The following is an 18695-nucleotide window of genomic DNA, read 5'->3' as shown; positions in this document are numbered from 1 at the left end:
AACATGGAGAAGAGAAACACTTACTTGGTATAAAATGCCACAAACTTCAGTTCATCTAAATCTCCCTGAATGACAACATCATCAAATCCTTCCCCGTGGCCTGGAAGGCAAAGAAGAAGTAGTGGATTCAGCAACAATTCCCCTGGATCCAGCTCTAGCCCCTAAGACAGTGTTTCAATCCAGAGCTACACGAAGAGCATCCTGCAGTCACCAAGAGACCAACACCAGAAGATTGAGGGGACCAAAATGCACCCCTTCTTGTTCAGAGAAGTGCAAGTTCAGGGAGACTCTGTTCATTCCGAGCTATCCCTCGTGACCACAGCCATCCCTCTGGCCCTGCACCCCACGGCCATGAGCAGACAGGTTTTGGAGGAGCTACCAAAACCCTCAGGAGCCAGGAAGGGAAACAGACCCGAGGCAGAGGTTGGTGCAGAGGGTCCACAGCAAGGGAGGTGGCTATGGCTTCTCTATCCCAGGACACCTCCACCAGCACAAACTCTACAGCAGCCTTGGGGAGCCCCTTACCTGCATATCGGATGCTCTTCCCGAACATAGCAGTCCACAAATATGGGACGGTGCTGATCTCCGTGCCATGGGCCAGCATGTTCAGCGCAGCTATACGGCCTGGAAGAGAGAAGCAGCAGAATAAGCGGGAAGCGCTGTGCCGAGGCAAGTGTTGTGGTCTGCCCTCAGGTCGCAACACAGCATCGACATCTCTAGTCCCAGAGTACAGGGAAACCAAAACCTGCTTAGGCTAAAAAAAAACTATACAGCAACAAGCACCAACAAGGAAACAGATCGCATCGTCTGAAGCTGGGGTCAGACTCCTCCCCGGTGGTGCAGCTCCTACTGACTCACCAGTGCTACCTCCACTGGCAGGAGCAACGTGCTCATGAGCCTGTTTCAACCCAACTTCTGCAACGGTGACACGGCTGAGAGCTTGCTGAGCTCCCACCGCAAATGGGCACGGGATGGATAAACCCCCTCAGGGCATGGAGACTGTTAGGGTACAGTCCCTGCCAGAGGCACGTCTGGACCAACGTTAAAGGGGGCTGTGTCCAAAGGCCAAGGTGTAGTTCCAAAACCTCTCACCCAGGGCACTCACCCAGAGGTCAGCCTCCCCAGAGGTTGTGGCCTTGGAAAGCTCAAGGGCAGCCGATCATGACAGGGTTCCAGGGGAGAAAGGTCTCAGCTCTGCAGCATGCTCCTGGGCCAGCCCGGCAGCTGGGGATGTGAGCCCGAGCTAACATTAGGATATGAGGTCCTAAGTGTCCCGGGGCAAGGAGAAGATCAGGCTTCTGCAGCGACTGCAGATGCCAGGGAGCACACGGCGTATGGGAAAGCCTGTCCCTGGGCACCTCTGTGTTTGTAATGAGGCATCGTTAGTCAATGCACGTCAAGAAGGCTGACAAATGAAGGCATATTGGACAGGATAAAATATACATGCTTCAAAACGTTTAATACAACTACCCAGGTTTCCCTGTCGGTAGTTGTCTCATTCTCTCGCTAGAGAGCTTGGAAATTTCCCAGAGATCTGGAAAAGGCTCTTTTCCATAAGCAATTTGCTGTTGCAAAGCAAAGGGACTGAAAAGCACCTACCATGCATATGGGCCATCTGCCAGTGAGGGACGTTCACCTTCTTATTATTCCTCAAGGCCAGTGGGAACGTGACAGCGTCACCGGCTGCGAAGACTCCGGGGATATTGGTTTGCATCATCTGCAGGGGGGAAGCAGAAGTGTGCGTCGGTGGGGTTTGCACCCTACACGAACAGAAACAGGGAACTGCTCTAGAGCTGCCACGGTTCCCAGGCACACGTGGACAACCTCTGCTCGGCTGTGGGACTCCGAGGTGGGATTTGATTTAGCATTCTTCACTTTGAAAGCAGACCACGCAGGCAGGGACCTACAGCATCCCTCTGCCAGTGGCTTACCCGGTAAAAAGAGACACAGACTGGTGTCCTGGAGCCCCTCTTAGAAGACTGGGGTCTGCTGGTGTTTACAAATAGAGCCTGGCTTATTGCACGTATGAGCAATAAGTGCAGGGGTGGGTGGCAACGAGCCCCAGCGCCCCTGACACACTCCCCGCTCACAGCCCTCACCACCCATCAGCACTAACACCGCTCCCATCAGAGTCACTGGTGGTGGGGAGGAAAAATCAGATCCTTTGGGATTCTTGAAAAGGTGGATCTTTCTCCATTTCCTTCCCCACAAAATATCCACACCATTCCAGGACAGCTCAGCGCTGGACCCAAGCCACAGCATCCAGGGCTGGGATTTGCAAACCCATCACTTGCAGGGGGGTCCCAGGCACTGCAGCGTGATGCTCCCAGCATCTCAGCATCTTGGCAGATGAAACGCCCCTGTGACAGCAGTTTGGAGCCCCAGGGAAGCTCATCTCGGAGGAAAGCAGACTCAGCTCCTCCTGCTCTCCTTCCTGGCAGGGGCTGTCCCCCAGGCTCACCTTGTTGACCATGATGAAGCCTTTGGAGTCGATGCTGATGCCACTCTGCTTGAGAAAGCCCGTCGCTGGGACTGCGCCTGCAGCAGAAGGCAAGGGCTGCCGGCGTGGTAGCCAGGCATCCCTGCAGCCCTGGGGGGCTAACCCCGAGGCCAGCAGACCTCCCCCTGCCCGGACAACCCATCTGCCCCAAGGAAAAGGCAGCGGGCTACTCCGGGAGTGGGGGGCAGAGCCAGGCACCCTACAGAGTTCCCACTACTCCCACTACATCAACCTCCACACCCCCGGGGTCCCTATGGCTCTCCAAGCCAACAGTGCACCACTGTAATCTGCGCACCACTTTTTTCTCATGCTTGAAGATAATTTTCAATCCACTTCTCTTTTATAGATATTTTGGAAAAAATATATTTAAAAGGGAGACCTCGAGTTTCCAGAGAGGGCTCCTCTGCCTCCCCCACAATCTGTACCTTTTCTTCAGCTTTCATTTTCCTTTTTTTATCTTTTGTTTCTCTAGCCTTCACAAATTGGAGTAGTCAATAAAATAACAAAAGCAGAATTAAACTAATTCTGTGATTCTTCCAGTCCGCAACATTTTGAAAAGTTACAGAGTGAGAAAGGGATTTTTTTTTTCCCCAAGTGTAAAGGAGGAAAATACCCTTTTCTATGGCAGCGGCACCAATAAAAAAAAAAGAGGAAAAAAAAATTCAGTTTGGGGAGGTTTTAAAAAAAATAATTTGAGAGGATGAAATTGGTTTGGATGGGGTTTTTTTCTATTTTCCAAATATATTTTCAGTTGCATTTTGGGGTGGAGGCTCTAGAAAGGCCTTTTTCAGCTTTGCTACGCAGACTCATGTGGCAGCTGAGCAGGGCTGGCATATCACCGCCAGCACCCCCAGCTACCCAGCCCTGGGGACCCGTCGCTGCCACGTCCCCTCCAGCTTCTCCTCCACTGAGCAAAGCACCGCCAGCCTGCCGGGCTCTGCACCTGCAGCAACAGCCCCTTACCAACACCAATGACACACACGTCGGCGCGCAGAACCTTCCCGCTCTTCAGCACAACCTCCTTCAGCTGCATGAGACAAGGGGAACATCACGGTTATTTTAGGGACATAAATCCCCTATGGCAGCAGCAAGCCAAGCTGGCAGCTCACTTCATTTTTGACATGCAAGTTGACCATAATTCCTTATAACAGCAGCAGGAGCAGGGTGGAAGCAATGAAACCACCCCACACACCTCTAGAGCACGTTTGCTCCTGGGGGCTAAATCCAGGAATATGAATTTCAGGGGCTAGGAAAGGGTAGAGGGCAAAACCCCAGCAGTGAAGGGAATGGCAGCCCTGGGGTGATGCTGCGGCAGTGCCCCTGGGGAGCCCCTGCCTGCACCCTACCTTGCCCTCCTGCTCCCGCAACTCCGACACCTCTGTCTGCATGTAGAACTTCACCCTGTTGCTCTCGAACATCTGGAGGAGGGACATGGGACAGAGCAGGGGACATCAGGACCTTGAACAACCCCGCTCCTGGTGTCCCTGTGCCCCCCTGCACTGCCCTGCCCACCCTCCAGGCTCGCCTTGACCCGCACTGCAAAGGGAGTCAGCACCACCTCCGTCCCCAACATGTGTCCAGAAGAAGGTGCTCTACAGCACATGGACCACGAGGGGGAAGACGCAGCCTGTTCGTTCTTTCTAGTGACTGCTACCATCACAGCTTAACCAATAAACGTCAAATAACAAATTAATTAGTGTAATAAGTGAAACAAGCAAAACCCGCTCTGTCACCAAACCCACCCCCCAGATGGGAAAGCGAGGTCACCTTCATGACAGCGCGGCCAACCCTCTCCCCGAAGAACTTCTTGAAGGGGACTTCCTCCAACTCCACCAGGGACACCGAGTGGGCCCTCTCCGCGAGGTAGGCAGCCACCTCCATCCCTGGGGAACAAAAGCAGGTCCAAGCGGCTGCAGGAACCCCCGGCGCTGCCCTGTGTCCCTGGCGCTGGCCGCAGCAGAGAAGCAGCCTTGCCCACTCCTGGCTGGGGAGGTTGGAGCTGCTCTACTGGGAGATCTGGGGTGCCACCAGACCTGGCAGCCACGAGGGACCACGCCATTTCAGGTGAGATTTATGATTTATGGCAATTTGTTCTTAGATGCAGTGTTCAAAGACCAAAGGGAGGAAAGGGCCATGATGAAGTCCCACAGTGCTCCAGGAAGCTGTAGCACTTGGAGCAATGGGCCTCAGATGAAGGAAACCTTCCTCTTACGGCTGGGACTGTTTTAGCAGAGACAGTGAGCCGCGGGCTGAAAACAGCCCTTGTGACTAGCAGTTTTCTCTGATCAGAATGTGGCAATTTTGGTGCTGGCAATTGCATGGGAACCTTTACCAAGACATTTTCTATTTATGGGGTTTTTTTTGGAAACAGATCTTTTCAATGACCTGCAGTTTGCAAGAGGTCTCCCCACATCACATGCTTTTCTGTAGATGGGATTGATTGAACCATTAAAACAGGAATTTTTTTTAAAAAAGAAGAAAAACAAATACCAAACATTTTATAATAAATTCCCTGACTAATAACTATTTATGCTTAAGGCTTGCAGGACCCACAATAATTTTGTTAGAACCATATCAAGCAAAAAGAAGAAACATCAAAGAAACTGTAAGATTTTTCCTGTGTATTTTAAAATTCACCACCCTGCTAAAAAGTAAAAGAGAAATAAACTCACAGGCTTTCACCTACCAACAAGACCCTCCCAACCAAAGCCAATTCTAGACACACCGGACTTGAAATCACCAAGCACCAGTACTGGACTTGCCGTATGCTTTTATGACTGGGACAGCAATATCTGTGTCCATGCAAGCTGAACGGCCCAGCCTCTTCAGTAAAATTAATTTCTTCAGCAAGGAGATTCCTTACCACCCACCTGAAGCTGGAGGTTGGACTACCCTGAGATCCAGTTTGAGGCGTGGATTACCTCTAACTGGGCAGTGACAAACTGGGCGAGGGACTGGAACCATCTGCAGGAAGACATGGAGAGCTGAGACATAGACACCCGCAGAGCGAGCGCTCACCCAGGAAGGATGCTCCCACGATAACCACATTCTTGCTCGTGGCCAGCTTCACAACACGGTTGGCATCTTCAGGCGTCCGGATGTTAAAAACATTTTCCACCTCCTTGCCTTTGCAATTGAGAGCTTTGGGCCTGAAAAACACACATTGAGGGCGATACAGGTGCTTTTCTTGACCCTGTGGTGGCAATCGGGACTGCAGACCCCCTTTCCAGGGCTCCAGCAGCATCTCAGCCTTTCCTTTTTTCACCTTTCTCTGGGCTGGAGACGTAACATGGAAAAACCCAAATGCTCGTGGACAATGGCCAGAGCATGGCCACGAATGCCGGCGCAGCAGGGGCTGCTCGGGAGCCACCTCCAGCCCCATCCGCAGACCGGTGTACCCACAGGGCTGGGGTGAGCTGCCTTCTGGGGCAATGCGGCACAGCGCAGAATGAGTACTGCCTTGCAAGCTTGTGCTTAACTGCTGGCATGTTGTAAAATTTTCAGAAGCTTAATGGGACACGGAAAACTCATTCTGTCCTCCAGCAGACGCTTCGGAGCCAGATATTGAAAGTTTCCTAAGCCTCTGCAGAGGCAGGTTCCACTATCCGTTCCTAGGGGCATGCTGCTGATGCTGTAGCAGTTTAATCATGTCCTCCCCATGCACTTACTGGAGCCTATATATTCTTAAATATCTGGCCCCTGCATACCTGAATCACATCTGGAAATGGGACAGACAATGCTAAATAATTTAGGTACCTTAAAAACATTTACCTGGTGTACCTGGAGCTTGTGCATAAGGATTTTGAAATTATTACCAAAGGCTTAATCCTCTTTTGAACCTGATTAGGTGGTTGGTGCAGACTGCGGTGCTGCACACCTCAGCACCAGTCAGCACTCAGTGGGGCTGTTGCAGTTACCGATGGCACACAGGGTTGCAACGGGAGTCCCTGCTCCGGCTGTTCTACAGCATCCCTTCCCTGGACGATAAATTTTGCAGGGGCTGCATTTCTCCTACTTAGTTTTGTGCCTTGATGTTAGGAGCACAAGGAAAGGGAGCCAGGATCCCTCATCTTCATCTTAAAGTGCCAATTTTGACAAATCCCCTACTGAAAACAAACCGACCCACTACTTGCAGGACTCTAGGGACAATGCTGGTCTCGGGCGATGTTCTGCGCCCCAGCAGCAGCTGTACGGAGCAGGACGGGCACATCACTACTGCCTTTTCCTATGGCTGGGCCAGGTTTCAGTCTTGAAAACTTCCCTCCTGGGGGCAAGCCTCACAAAGTGGTCTGTTAGGCTGGGGCAACAGCAACACCTAATTGAGGCTGCAACAGAAGCATTAAGCTTTCATTGTCAAGAAAGATCTTAAAGGTTGGCAGGAAATGAAAGATGGAAATTCAGATGGATGGATTATCTGATTGTCAGGGTTGAATATTATTGAGGGGTGAAAAGAAGAGCAACATGGCAACAATGACCTCTAAAAAAACTTCAGGGTACTTCAATTTTGGATGCTTTTGTTAAAGAAAATATGTTCAAGGTCCTGGGCATTAATTTTAATATTCTAAGATGATGAACTCAATGGGAATTTCCTGAGTCTCTCCCATACGCTCTCGAGCTGGCCCCCAGGGAACAGCACAGTTTTAGGGTGCTGCTGGCAAATTCCTCCACCTTTTCAAATCCCAGTTTTCTATCAGTTTCTTTAACATCAAACAACCCATGCAGCCCAACTGCTTCAGTGGGTACTTTTTGTTAACACCCTTTTGACCTTGACACTACCCCAGGTAGCAAATCTGTCCCACCAGCCACAATGTCTGGTGGTTACCTGCTTTCTGGGTGACTCTTGGCTTTTCAGCTTTGGCTAAGCAAACGTACCCAGCACAGCTTTGTAGAGATAGAGGTATAGATATATATGATATAGATATATATCATATAGATATAGATATAGATATATACAGATATATCCAATAGGTGTTCCTTGCCTTTTCTGCAAACACTCTTGCAAACAAATTCAGTGTCCGAGTTCAACCGCCATATTTGACCCCTTATCCGCAGGCACAAGCTCCTCACATTCTCAGATAAAACAGTTTCTCAGATCTTTAAAATGTTTGTTTGTAGCTTACGTGTTTCCAGTTGCTATCAGCAGCTTGTTGTATTCCATCTTAAATCCATCCTTGAACACGGCTATCTTGTTCTTGATATCCACAGCCGCAACCTGAAATCATTCCTAAATAATGTTAAGGGATGAAATCCCAGATGTTCACTGAGCTCCCAGCCCAACCAACTTGCCTGTTAGGTTTTAGTCCCCTGTGTTCCTGTCCACAGCTTAGCCAACCCAGACCTTAAATATTCCTAATTGCCTTTTCACAAATCCTTGAAGATCTCCCAGTATAAATAAAATAATGGGGAGAAATGTTTAAACCATCACTATCTGCACTGCTTGCAGGCTGATTATCCTAATCAGAGGCCAATTGGTCACCGCAGATCCACGTGAGGATGCTCGCAAATGGCAGGTAAGAAATGATGGTCACCATGGAGTTTGCACAGGGCGTCCTTCCTGCCACAGGAGGAATTGCATTAACTGTGGTTTTGAACAACCACAGGCAACATGCGCTCTGGGGCATAAAACAGGGGGGCTGGGGGATACCCAATGTTTCTGCAACGGCATCCAGTGAGCCAAGAACAGAGACAGCTGCCACATTTTCTAAACATAGCCTTTGCGTACCAGCACTTGCAGAAGATGGCCTGCAGCTACACATAGGGCTCTCCTTACCTGCATTTCGGTCAGGACTTCGATGTCATAGGTGCGGAAGAACTCCTTGGGGCGCAGGGCGATTTGCTCCGGGTGGGAATCCATTGACTGCAAAAAAAGCCATTTTTCTGTCAACTGCCGTGGGTTGAACAGGCAAGTGGAGAAATGCCTATTACCAACGCAAGTCAGCGGTAGTCTGAAGTCAGTCCTTACAGCATGGGTTAAGAGAATTGCTCTACAGGGGCTGGAATCAAAGCCTGATCAAGTAAAAGTAGTCGCAAGATGCTGGACTGGGCTCTGGTTCCTTCTCTGCCTGCTAGGTGCGGGGGTGGCACTGACCGTTTAAGGCAGGACTACAGCAAGTGCTTCTGAGTGTCTGCAAAGCAGCTCTAACTGCAGCTCCTTATAACACACACAAGTTCATAGGAGCAAAAGAAAAGCCCCGTTATATTATTTTCCAGTTGCCAGAAGTGGAAGCTAAAAGAGCAATAAGAACAATCAGCATTAACACAGCAAGGGCAACACTTTCAAAAGCACCCAAGTTAGGCAGCACAAGTTCCCTCAAAAGCTGAAGCAGGGGCATGTGGCCCGTATCTGCTCATCTTTAGCTGCAGGATAAAGGTTCTTGCTCTTCCCAGCCTTCCCATGTCACTTGGATGAGATCTACATCATCTTTACACGCAGGGCTCACATTTGAGCCCGAGTTCATCTGTCCTCCTAACTCTGTGGACACAAGCTCAGACATAGGCGGAGGACAAGCTGAGCACCAAGTGACCTGCGTGTAGGTTGCTCCATGCTCCAGTGCAACCCTCCCTGCCTGCAGCATAGGCATGGCCACACACATGCCATGGTCAAGCCCTGCAACATAACACACAGTGCTGAGCAGCACCATCATCTACCCGTGCCACACAGGTATGATGTTTGGGCTTGACCCAAGAGGGACAGGGGATGCAGGAATCAAGGGCTTCACCATCTGCCCCCATGGATGGATGTGCAAGGTCCTTCTCCCTGGAGGTGGATTCATCAGGGGCTGGATGAGCCTTGCAGGACACTCCCTTACTGTGACTTCAGATAACGCTGTGCTGAGAAGAGACCTGTATCTTAGGACTTGAGGCAGGTGCAGGATCATACAGGTTTTACTGCAAATTCTTTAAACACCCAACGTTTACAGAGAGGAACGTCTGACCCCATAGCTCGGGAGCAGTAGCCCCCACACCGATGTGCAGGGCGGGCAGTGCAGAGCAATGCACAACCACTACAGGTTTTGCTGCTGCTTAGTGCTCTGGAGACAGCAACGGGGACATTGCAGCACACCAGGGAGCAGGTCATAGTCTAAAGGTGACAAGGAGGAACAGTCGAGAGGGACCTCAGGACAGATTGATAACACGTGTTCAGCAAGGCAGAGGAAGGGCAATGCTGCAGTCTCAGGAGGCAAGAAGTCTGCTGCTTACAGCTTTACGTGCTCCTCCTCTAATGACTCTTTCCAGGGTTAGTCCTACTCACAATAGGATTAAGAAAAATCCCTTTTTTTCTAGCCTGTTCCCGAAAATTCTGCATTCTCTTCCATGGGCTTTGTCCGCCTTCCAAAAGCAACTACAGCCAGAGGTGTTTCGTGGAGAGTTTAACAAACCATGCAGAACATCTCTGGCATGTGAGATGTTCTTATTATTTAACCGAAAGTGGAAAAGGCAGTCTAAGACTCACACGGCAGGGATAAGTGTTTCGGAGAGCTGCCTGGCTGTGACAGGGACTGTGAGTTTCTCCAAGCTCCCCAGCACAACCTCTGTGACTCTTGGATGCAGGTTTCAGCCAGCTGCTCCTCACCCCAAGCAGGTCTTCTCCAAGCACAGAAATGGCTTGCATGCTCTCAAAAAGCCACACGCATATTTGCCTTCCTTTGAAAAGCGCTGGAAGCAGAGTTAGATGCTGTGATTGTAGAGTACCAGCCCCCATAGATAAAGGGAAATATATATACCGCCTGTTCTTATGTTATCTCCAAGCTTCAAATCAAATGCTGCTATCCAACCTGAGTTGCTGTCTGGTATCAAGTAAGGCTCAGGAATCAGTAATAAAAAATGTGATTAGAAGATCATCCTGTGTCTACAAATTGGAATGCAAAATGAGATGTGTGCCAAAAAAGTGATCTTTGCACTGCGATCAAGTTACCAAGTTGTGATGATGACCAATAATCATAATAATTATGGCATGGAGCATCACTGGGCAGTAAGAACCATGCACTAATAAAAAACCTGGTAGACAATACAATTTTTTCACGTTCCGTTTCATTGCCCTTAAGATTTTGATCCAGAAACATAATAAGAAGATCCATCCAGGTACGAGCTGGCCAAGACAGCTATTGCTAGGCCTATGAAGAATGCCCTTGTTTCTGTGCTGGAGTACTCTTAGTTCAGAGTTTGAACAACTCCTCTCTTGTGTTTCATATTTCAGTCGCCAACAGAAAAGAAAATTCAAGGGAAAACAAAGACAGGGTGAGTAAGGAAGAAGAAATATGCTGCTGCAATGAATAACAGTGGGGAAAGGTCCTAGGGCAAATTTTAAAACTGGAGAGGAATGTGACATATCCAAAGTGATACAAACCTTACTGAGCTTTGGTCTGTCGTAGGGCAAGTGTCTGTCCATCGTGCACATCACAATCCTGTCCGAGAAACCCTCCTGGCGCAAGGTCTCTGCACAGACCAGTCCAGCTGCCCCTAAGGGAGAAGGAAGACCGGCAGCAGCCATGCATATGGGGTATCTGAAGGTCTGAACCCTTTGCTCCTAAACCCCACCAGGGCTGACTCCAAAATCACCATCTCCACTAGCCCTGGCCTTACTTCATGGCCCTTCCCAAGTCAAACAGCTTACATGGGAAGCCGGTTGGGGTGGATGCACCAGGCAGGAGAAGGGACCCTCTGTCTGTGGAGCGTGACGTTAATCCTCTGCGGGACTTATCTGTCCCCAAACTCACACAAACCCACAAAGAGCACACCTGAGGAGTGCTGCCAGCGCCTAAACACCTCTCACAAGCTCAGGAGCATGGGTGGCCGCTCAGACCCTCGCACTCTCCTGGTAGGGGAAGGGTCTTGCAGCTTCCCCTCTGCGCACTCAGCTCCTGGTGAATTTACAGCCGAACACGGAGGGCAGGGAGTCCTCCTTTCTTCACAGCTGAAGTGTTGGTTGCATGCTTCACTGTAGAGCATTTTGCATGCAGTTTCTTTGACATTTTTTTGTTTGCTTGTTTTTAAACACAGAAAAAGGGCTAAATCAAACAAAAAGCTGCCTTAGGGCATGCTGTCCCCCTGCAGTCAGACAGCCTGATGGTGTGTCCCTTCTCCCCTGGCCAAACCAGTGAGACTTGAGAGCTCAAGTGAGAAGTCCTGAGTCTCTTCTCAACCAAGGAAGCCTCGCTCAATGATAAGTGTTGTGAGGGCCACAGTTTCTGTAATACTAATGAAAGAAGATGGACCTGGGCAGTATCATAGTTTGGTCCATCAACAAAACACTCCTGTTGATGGAGGCAGGGAACAGTGGAAGAAGAGACAGGTGGGTGGACATCCTGTGCACGCTGCCTGGAGCATGCTGAGCTAGGAGTGACACTGCACTGATGCCAGGAAGAGCCTCACAGGAGCAAGGCCCTACGGTCGCTTGCCCTCAGCTCTGCTGGGTATGGCTGGATCTTGGTCCTCGATGCAAGACTGGATGGGTAATCTCTTCTCAACACTTCTTCCTCACAACCCCAGCTTTGAAATCTCCTTTCCCATCCACCAGAACAGACCTTGGTCTTTAATAGACCTGTAAATTTAGCTGGTCAAGCCTGAGAAAGTTCCTTCAGCAATGGCTAACATTGCCTGTGGCGTGACCTTGCTGGGGATTTTGATGACTGTCCCGCACACCAGGACAGCCCAGCTGACCTGGGGGAGCAGCAGTGTCACGCCCTGGCTTTCAGTCAACAAACAGCAGGGGCACATGGAAGGGAAAAATGTTACCCAGCAGCAAGGGAAAAGCCAGCCAGGCTGGTTTTCCCCTCTGCTCAGGCTGCGAGCTGCAACTTAGATGACAGGAGCAGGCGATTGCAGTGTGCTCCCCATTTCCACAGCTTGGATCTGGTGACCTGGGGGTGTAATCAAGTAAGAACAACAATGTGCCAGGAGCAACCATTCCCTCCCAGCCCCAGGTCCAACACTGGACAGCTTGTGTCCTCCTCCCACCCTCCATTTCACCATGACATGGTCCACCCTAGCGTCCAACCCGTTCCAGAAACAGGCAAACTCGGTAGATGGGAGTCGCTCCGTCAGGCTTTCTACAAAAATTGCATTACACAAACGGAGCTGGGACAAGAGATAAGAAAAGATAGCTTGTCGGTTTTGCTATTTCATGCAGGGATTTGATATTTTCTGGGAACATGGAAGAATTTATCTTCAGAGAAGCACCTTGAGGTGAGAGCTTTGGAGCTACAGGCAGCTGCAATGGGATAAGACAGAGATGTGCAGGCTCCAAGAGGAAAAGGTGTATCCACATCACAGGAACACTTGAGAGGACTTTACACTTATCAGTTGTGGAAATCATGGGTTACTGATGTATCTGGGGAGGGTGTAGAGGGAAGAGGGTTCAGGGCACCCACTACAAAAGACTGTGACAGCGAACTACAAAGCTCCACAGACCAGAGGCACAGGGCACCTTTGGACCATTAGTATGTAGGACAAAAAGGCTCAGGAAGCCCTCCTGGTCTAACCCTTCACAGGGAGGGATGCAGGAGGGGTGACAGAAGGTGCACGGCACACAGACACCCTGCTGTTCGCACACCCGCCTGGGAGGGGACATACACAGTGGTCCCAGCACATGCCACCCAATACCTGCACCGATGATCAGCACATTGGTACTGCTTAGGTTATAGTTGCTCAAGGAGATGCACTTTGCCATCATCTTCGTCCTCCTCTGTGTCTGAAGAGCCTATGCCACCAACCACAAGAAGAAAGTCATTTTCTTTTCTCAGCTTTAACGTGGGTAGCCAGGCAGGAATGGGAACAACTACATTATTGTCATAAAACAGCTTGGATAGAAAGGGAACAACTGCACCCTTGTACCCAACGAGGACTCCAAACCAATGCTCATCGAAATACCTTTCCACCATCCAGTGCACTACACCCTTACAAGGTACAAAAGAAAAATAAATCCATTATCTTCTCCAAATTCATCCAGGTACACAGCTGGGAAAAAAAAATAGAAAAAGCAGCCCAAATGTGACGTTGTGCAATTCTGCAACCAACAGGTGAGATGGAAATGCAGAAGTCCTATCAGGAACTTTATTCTGCACCTAAGCAGAGCTTGTATACCTCTGATATCCTAAGAAGCTCATGGACTTGTCCAACCTACCAGAGCACACCCTAGGGCCTATGCCACTGTAGCCCTGCTGCACAGACCCCCTGTTGCCAGCCATCGGCGGCCAAAATCCGTTTCTGATAGAAGGAACAGGCTCAACCCTCCTCATCACATCCCACCCGAATCAGTGGGAGCAGAAGTGCTGCCATTCAGGTGACCGCTCTGGATCTAACCCAAGTGCTGTAAGGGTCCGGCTGGTTCTGAGCCGCTGGATTCACACATGCGTACGTGCAAATGTGCATCAGAAGAAGGCTTTTCATGGAAAGAAAGATGGCAGTGGCCTGAACAGGCTTCATTCTGCACCCTGTCTGGGGGGATGAGAGCCTTCCCTGCCCATACACCAGGTTCCTCTCCAGCAAAAGGAGCTGATGTCTGGGCTCAAGAGGGAGCACAGATGACCTCTGTCATTGCCGTGCCACATTCAGACCCAGCAGACAAAGCTAAAAGGCTGGTGGAAGAGGCCTGTTTCTATGTGCCAACTAAATTAAAAGTTGCTATCAGCTAAGGAAACATAGGACAAGTTCAGGACAAACACCTAGTAAGACCTCCTGAATCCATGGACACCCCAGCTCAGGTATCCAGCAGCTGCAGGGAGGCTGGGGGAGCACAGGCAGGATGGGAGGGGACACACCACCTCTGCCATGCTCCACTCGTGCCTTTGGGCTGTTGCTTGAGACAGGACTGGGCTAGGTGAACCTTCGGTTTACCCATGTTGGATGCTCGTGCATCCTTCTGTTCAGGCACTGCTTCCCCTGCCAGAGAGCCCAAAGAAAAGCATTTCCCCCCACCCCCACGCACACAGAGCAAAAAGCAAAAGCATGGGCCTTGATTTTGGGATGCTAGTGGCCCCTCACCTGCTTGCTTGCTCGGATGTAAACCTTCTCCTTCTCGATCTTCACCTGAGGGTGACAGAACAGCAGTGGTTTCAGTACCTCTGGCATGAAGAGGGTGATTACTCCCTCTTTGCAACAACTAACAGACAGAGTAGCCATCTCACCAGGTCTCCTGTGAGAGCGGCTCAGGCCACAGCAGGGCTCACCCCAGCTCGCGGCTGTGTGATGTTTCCTGTCTCGTATCAACTATGCACCAATGGTCAGTGCGAAACCTGATTTCTATCTAACCAGGCTTATGGCTGGTTTCTCAGTCCCACCCCACTCCTGCTCAAGAGACCTCCCAGACTGTGCACCTCCACCCTCAGATTCCCAGGAGGTGCCTGATGCCCATAGGTGGATGCAAGGGGAGCTGCAGGGAGGAAGGAGAGCTGGGTGAGGTGTGCTCTCCACTGTCTACCCCAGCATGTGCTTAGAAAATGTTTGCTCCATGCCTTCAGAGAGCATGCTTATCCCAATGCAAACAGCCATTTTACGGATGACACCAAGCGGAGTGGTGCAGTTGATACTCTAGAGGGAAGGGATGCCATCCAGAGGGACCTGGACAAGTTCAAGAAGTGGGCCCATGTGAATCTCATGAAATTCAACAAGGCCAAGGGCAGGGTCCTGCACCTGGGTCAGGGCAACCCCCAGTAACAATACAGGCTGGGGGATGAAGGGATTGAGAGCAGCCCTACAGAGAAGGACTTGGGGGTACTGGCAGATGAAAAGCTGGACATGAGCTGTCAATGTGTGCTCACAGCCCAGAAGGCCAACCGTATCCTGGGTTGCATCAAAAGAAGCGTGGCCAGCAGGTCCAGGGAGGGGATTCTGCCCCTCTGCTCTGCTCTAGTGAGACCCCCCCCTGCAGTGCTGCGTCCAGCTCTGGAGCCCTCAGCACAAGAAAGACATGGACCTGTTGGAGCAGGTCCAGAGGAGGGCCACGAAAATGATCAGGGGAATGGAACACCTCTCCTGTGAGAAAAGGCTCAGAGAGTCAGGGTTGTTCAGCCTGGAGAACAGAAGCTCCAGGGAGACCTTATTGTGACCTTTCAGTACTTAAAGGGGGCTTATAAGAAAGATGGGGACAGACTTTTTAGTAGGGCCCATTGCTACAGGACAAGGGGTGATGGTTTTTAAACTAAAAGAGGGTAGATTTAGATTGGATATAAGGAAGAAATGTTTTACAATGAGGGTGGTGAGACACTGGAACAGGTTGCCCAGAGAAGTGGATGCCCCATCCCTGGAAGCGTTCAAGGTCAGGCTGGACAGGGCTTTGAGCAACCTGATCTGGTGAAAGATGTCCCTGCCCATAGCAGGGGGGTTGGACTAGGTGATCTTTAAAGGTCATTTCCAACCCAAACCATATTGTGATTCTGTGATTTCTGCTGCTGCTGCAAGAACGAAGGTCTCACCTGGAACCTGGGTAAGCTGTCCAAGCCAGGAAAGTCCTCTATGTCGCCTGTGCCGATGTTGAAGCAAGCTCCGTGCCAGGGACAGCGGACTCTTCCTTTGGACAAAACCCCTGCAGGAAGCATGGCAGAGCAGAGTTGGTGCTGCTCTGCAGCTGCCTCCCGTCCCTGCCTGCAGCCCACTGAGATTGAGCTGCCGCAACCTGGCCAGGGCAGGGATGCCAGGTCTCCCTCCTGCTGTCCCGGTGATGGTGGACTCCTCAGCTTCTTCACAACGTGAACGCCACTGCTCAGCAAGGCTGACCTCCTGAAGGCTGAAGGTTGCTGCCCAGGGCCTCCTGCAGCGACAGGAGCTGTGCTGCTCCACGCAGAGCAGCTTCAAAGTTCAGACTCTGCGAGCACGTCCCTGTGACACTCCTCCTTTACCCAGAGGTGTCACCTCTCCTACAGGACACATGGCAGCTGTTGTGGACCTGGAGGGTCAACAGCATCTTGGCTACTTGATGTAGAGTTCTCTTAACTTGCATGTGGGACTGGTCCAGCCATTTGGGACAGAGGGTGAACACAGTTACCAACCGGGATCCTGTATGAAGGACCCCATCTAAAATGCCCTCGCTGACAATGCCCTTCCAGCGCCTCTGAGCACAGCTCCAAAGCTGTCCGCTCTGCCTGGAATATAATCTTGCTCTCTGGCAGGGCCTGGGGCTGCAGTCTCCGGGGTCTCGTAGTCACCTCCACAAGCCCCAGTAGCACCCGGAGCAAGCAGCGCCTCAAGCAGAGTGACACTTATTTAGAGGAAGGGTGTTTCAGAACAGATCCTGACACAGCAAGGAGTCTGCACACCGCCAGGAAAGCAGGGGGCATGCCCAAAGCCATGAGTTCACTCCTCGCGAGTGTCTGCTCAGAGACTGCTACCTTGGACTTTGGCTTTCCCTGCCTGAAAGAGCTGGCTCACAACGCCAGGGCAGAGCGAATGGCTACAATTTGGCCATGCCGGACTGGTCCTGAGCTTGTGCCTCTGCTTGCCAAGGCACAGCAGTGCCACATCTCGTCACCCACCACACGTGGGGATGCAGGGGCAGCCCCTGCACTTACTTCTGCAGCAAATCCAGTATTCCCCAAAAAGATCCACGTGCAAGCGGCCAGTCTCAGAGATGCATCCACAGGTCTCTAAAAGGCAGGCAGGCTTTCACCTCCGTTGGCCACCAGAGCAGCACGGGGCTCTTCTGCCCTGCTCAGTAGGCTGCTAGGCCCAGGTGAGGGGCTGAGAGCATGGCTGCCTGCACCCAGCACTGCTGCTGGGCCAGCAATGCCCGGAGGGCACTCAGCAGGATGCTCTGCTGTCTTCCCCAGGATCCTACCTCCAGCAAAGTGTCCCCTGCCCCCAGTTTGGGTGATGCACTTCTCCAGTATGCAGCCGGGCCAGCACTGCCTGCTACCATTACTCAGACTCTGGGTGGAGACCTGCCTGAAGCCCATGCTGAGAAAATGCCAGGATGCGTATTTTTAAGTGCCAAGATGGGAAACCACTGTACCTCATCCCACTTCAATCAATAACATCAGCAACATTTCTTTTTGCTACTGAAAGGATCCCATCAGTCCAAAGAGCTTCCTCCTTCTCCCACAAACAGGATTTTGATTTACAGGGAGCTGTGGTTTTGTGGGTTTTTTAAAGACTGAGTGGCCTGAAAAATCATAAGGTGGTTTTTTTTTCCCTTTAAGACAATTTTTTAACTCCTCAGTGTCTGGGAACCGATAAACAGAACAATATGAAAAGCCCCATAAAACCAGGCTTTGTGTGGGGACAGTGAGCTGCAGCTGTTTCATACCATCCAAGAGAGGTTCAGCTCCAGCTGAAGAATGAAGCAGAAGCCAAATTTAATGGTGCCCATGCCGTTTTGTTCTTCAAAGTCACCCGAAGAAGTGCCAGCCCTGTGACCAGCGGTGGCAAGCTGGAGTCACCAGCAAACCAGACCTGCGGCAAAGTGCTCCCAGGAGGTTTGTGCACCCCCAGCTTTCTGCCCATGCCTTCCTCCAGCAAGAACAGGCCAAGATGATGCTGAGCGTGCGGCACGGCATGTGACCTATGCCCAGCAGCGCAGCCGGATGAACACTGGGCTGTCTTTTGCCAACACTTTGATGCCCTTGGTTAGTCTCCTAGGATGTGATGCAGACTTACCTTTGACCAGTGGAGCCCCATAGTGGGGACACTTGTGTCCCACGGCGTGGAACTCGCCACTCTCCTTGATAAGCAGAGCCTTCCCGCAGCCCAGGTCCACTTCCCGCATCCTGGGGAGGAGGAGCACGGAAAACACATGGCAGAGCATCCACCTGGCAGCAGATGCCACCCCCTCGCCCTGCATCCCAGCCCTGGTCCCGCCAGCCTCCCCGCCTTGCTCACCTTGCTCACCACTGGCTCCAGGTAACTTAGAAGTGTGGGTCACTCTTGCCACCGAGCCGGCTTTGGCAGTGGCTCTACTGCTCCCAGCCTGGGGCACATCCAAGCTGGGCCATTGAGTGGCAGCTTCTTCATCCATCACTGTGCCAAGACATGGCCCAAAGTACCTCCCCAGCTGCTCGGGAAGCAGCTGGTGGTCTCCACCCAAGTCCAGGGAGTCAGAATAAAGCTTTTCAGCACGCAGTGGGAGCAAGAAACCAAACTGGTTTTACTGTGACATCACCTCCCCTCCTGGCCCCAGCTGCTCAGCAGGTCCCTGCCAGGCTTGTGTTCACTCACTCAAAGCAAACACAACATTTCTGAGACTTGAAAACCTGGAGAGGCGATT

The 18695-nt window shown here is 51.2% G+C and overlaps 1 protein-coding gene across 2 annotated transcripts in view; it reads right to left on the bottom strand.

The window, feature by feature from the left end:
* AIFM3 (AIF family member 3) overlaps positions 1-18695 on the bottom strand; it is a 38699-nt gene that overhangs the window by 8384 nt on the left and 11620 nt on the right. For both annotated transcript variants that reach the window (XM_075167130.1, XM_075167131.1), the window contains exons 3-17: positions 18089-18198; positions 15913-16022; positions 14483-14527; positions 13103-13199; positions 10848-10960; positions 8271-8357; positions 7621-7712; positions 5519-5649; positions 4268-4383; positions 3847-3918; positions 3464-3527; positions 2462-2538; positions 1600-1717; positions 526-624; positions 25-100 (exon numbers count right to left, since the gene is read on the bottom strand). In XM_075167130.1, coding sequence (XP_075023231.1) covers positions 25-100; positions 526-624; positions 1600-1717; positions 2462-2538; positions 3464-3527; positions 3847-3918; positions 4268-4383; positions 5519-5649; positions 7621-7712; positions 8271-8357; positions 10848-10960; positions 13103-13199; positions 14483-14527; positions 15913-16022; positions 18089-18198 — 1407 coding nt within the window. The remainder of the gene's footprint in view (positions 1-24; positions 101-525; positions 625-1599; positions 1718-2461; positions 2539-3463; positions 3528-3846; positions 3919-4267; positions 4384-5518; positions 5650-7620; positions 7713-8270; positions 8358-10847; positions 10961-13102; positions 13200-14482; positions 14528-15912; positions 16023-18088; positions 18199-18695) is intronic.

Source organism: Calonectris borealis, chromosome 18, assembly GCF_964195595.1.
Source record: "Calonectris borealis chromosome 18, bCalBor7.hap1.2, whole genome shotgun sequence".
In the NCBI taxonomy this organism is placed as follows: domain Eukaryota; kingdom Metazoa; phylum Chordata; class Aves; order Procellariiformes; family Procellariidae; genus Calonectris; species Calonectris borealis.
Note: the sequence above shows the minus strand (reverse complement) of the source record. Positions and strands in the feature narration are given on the sequence as shown.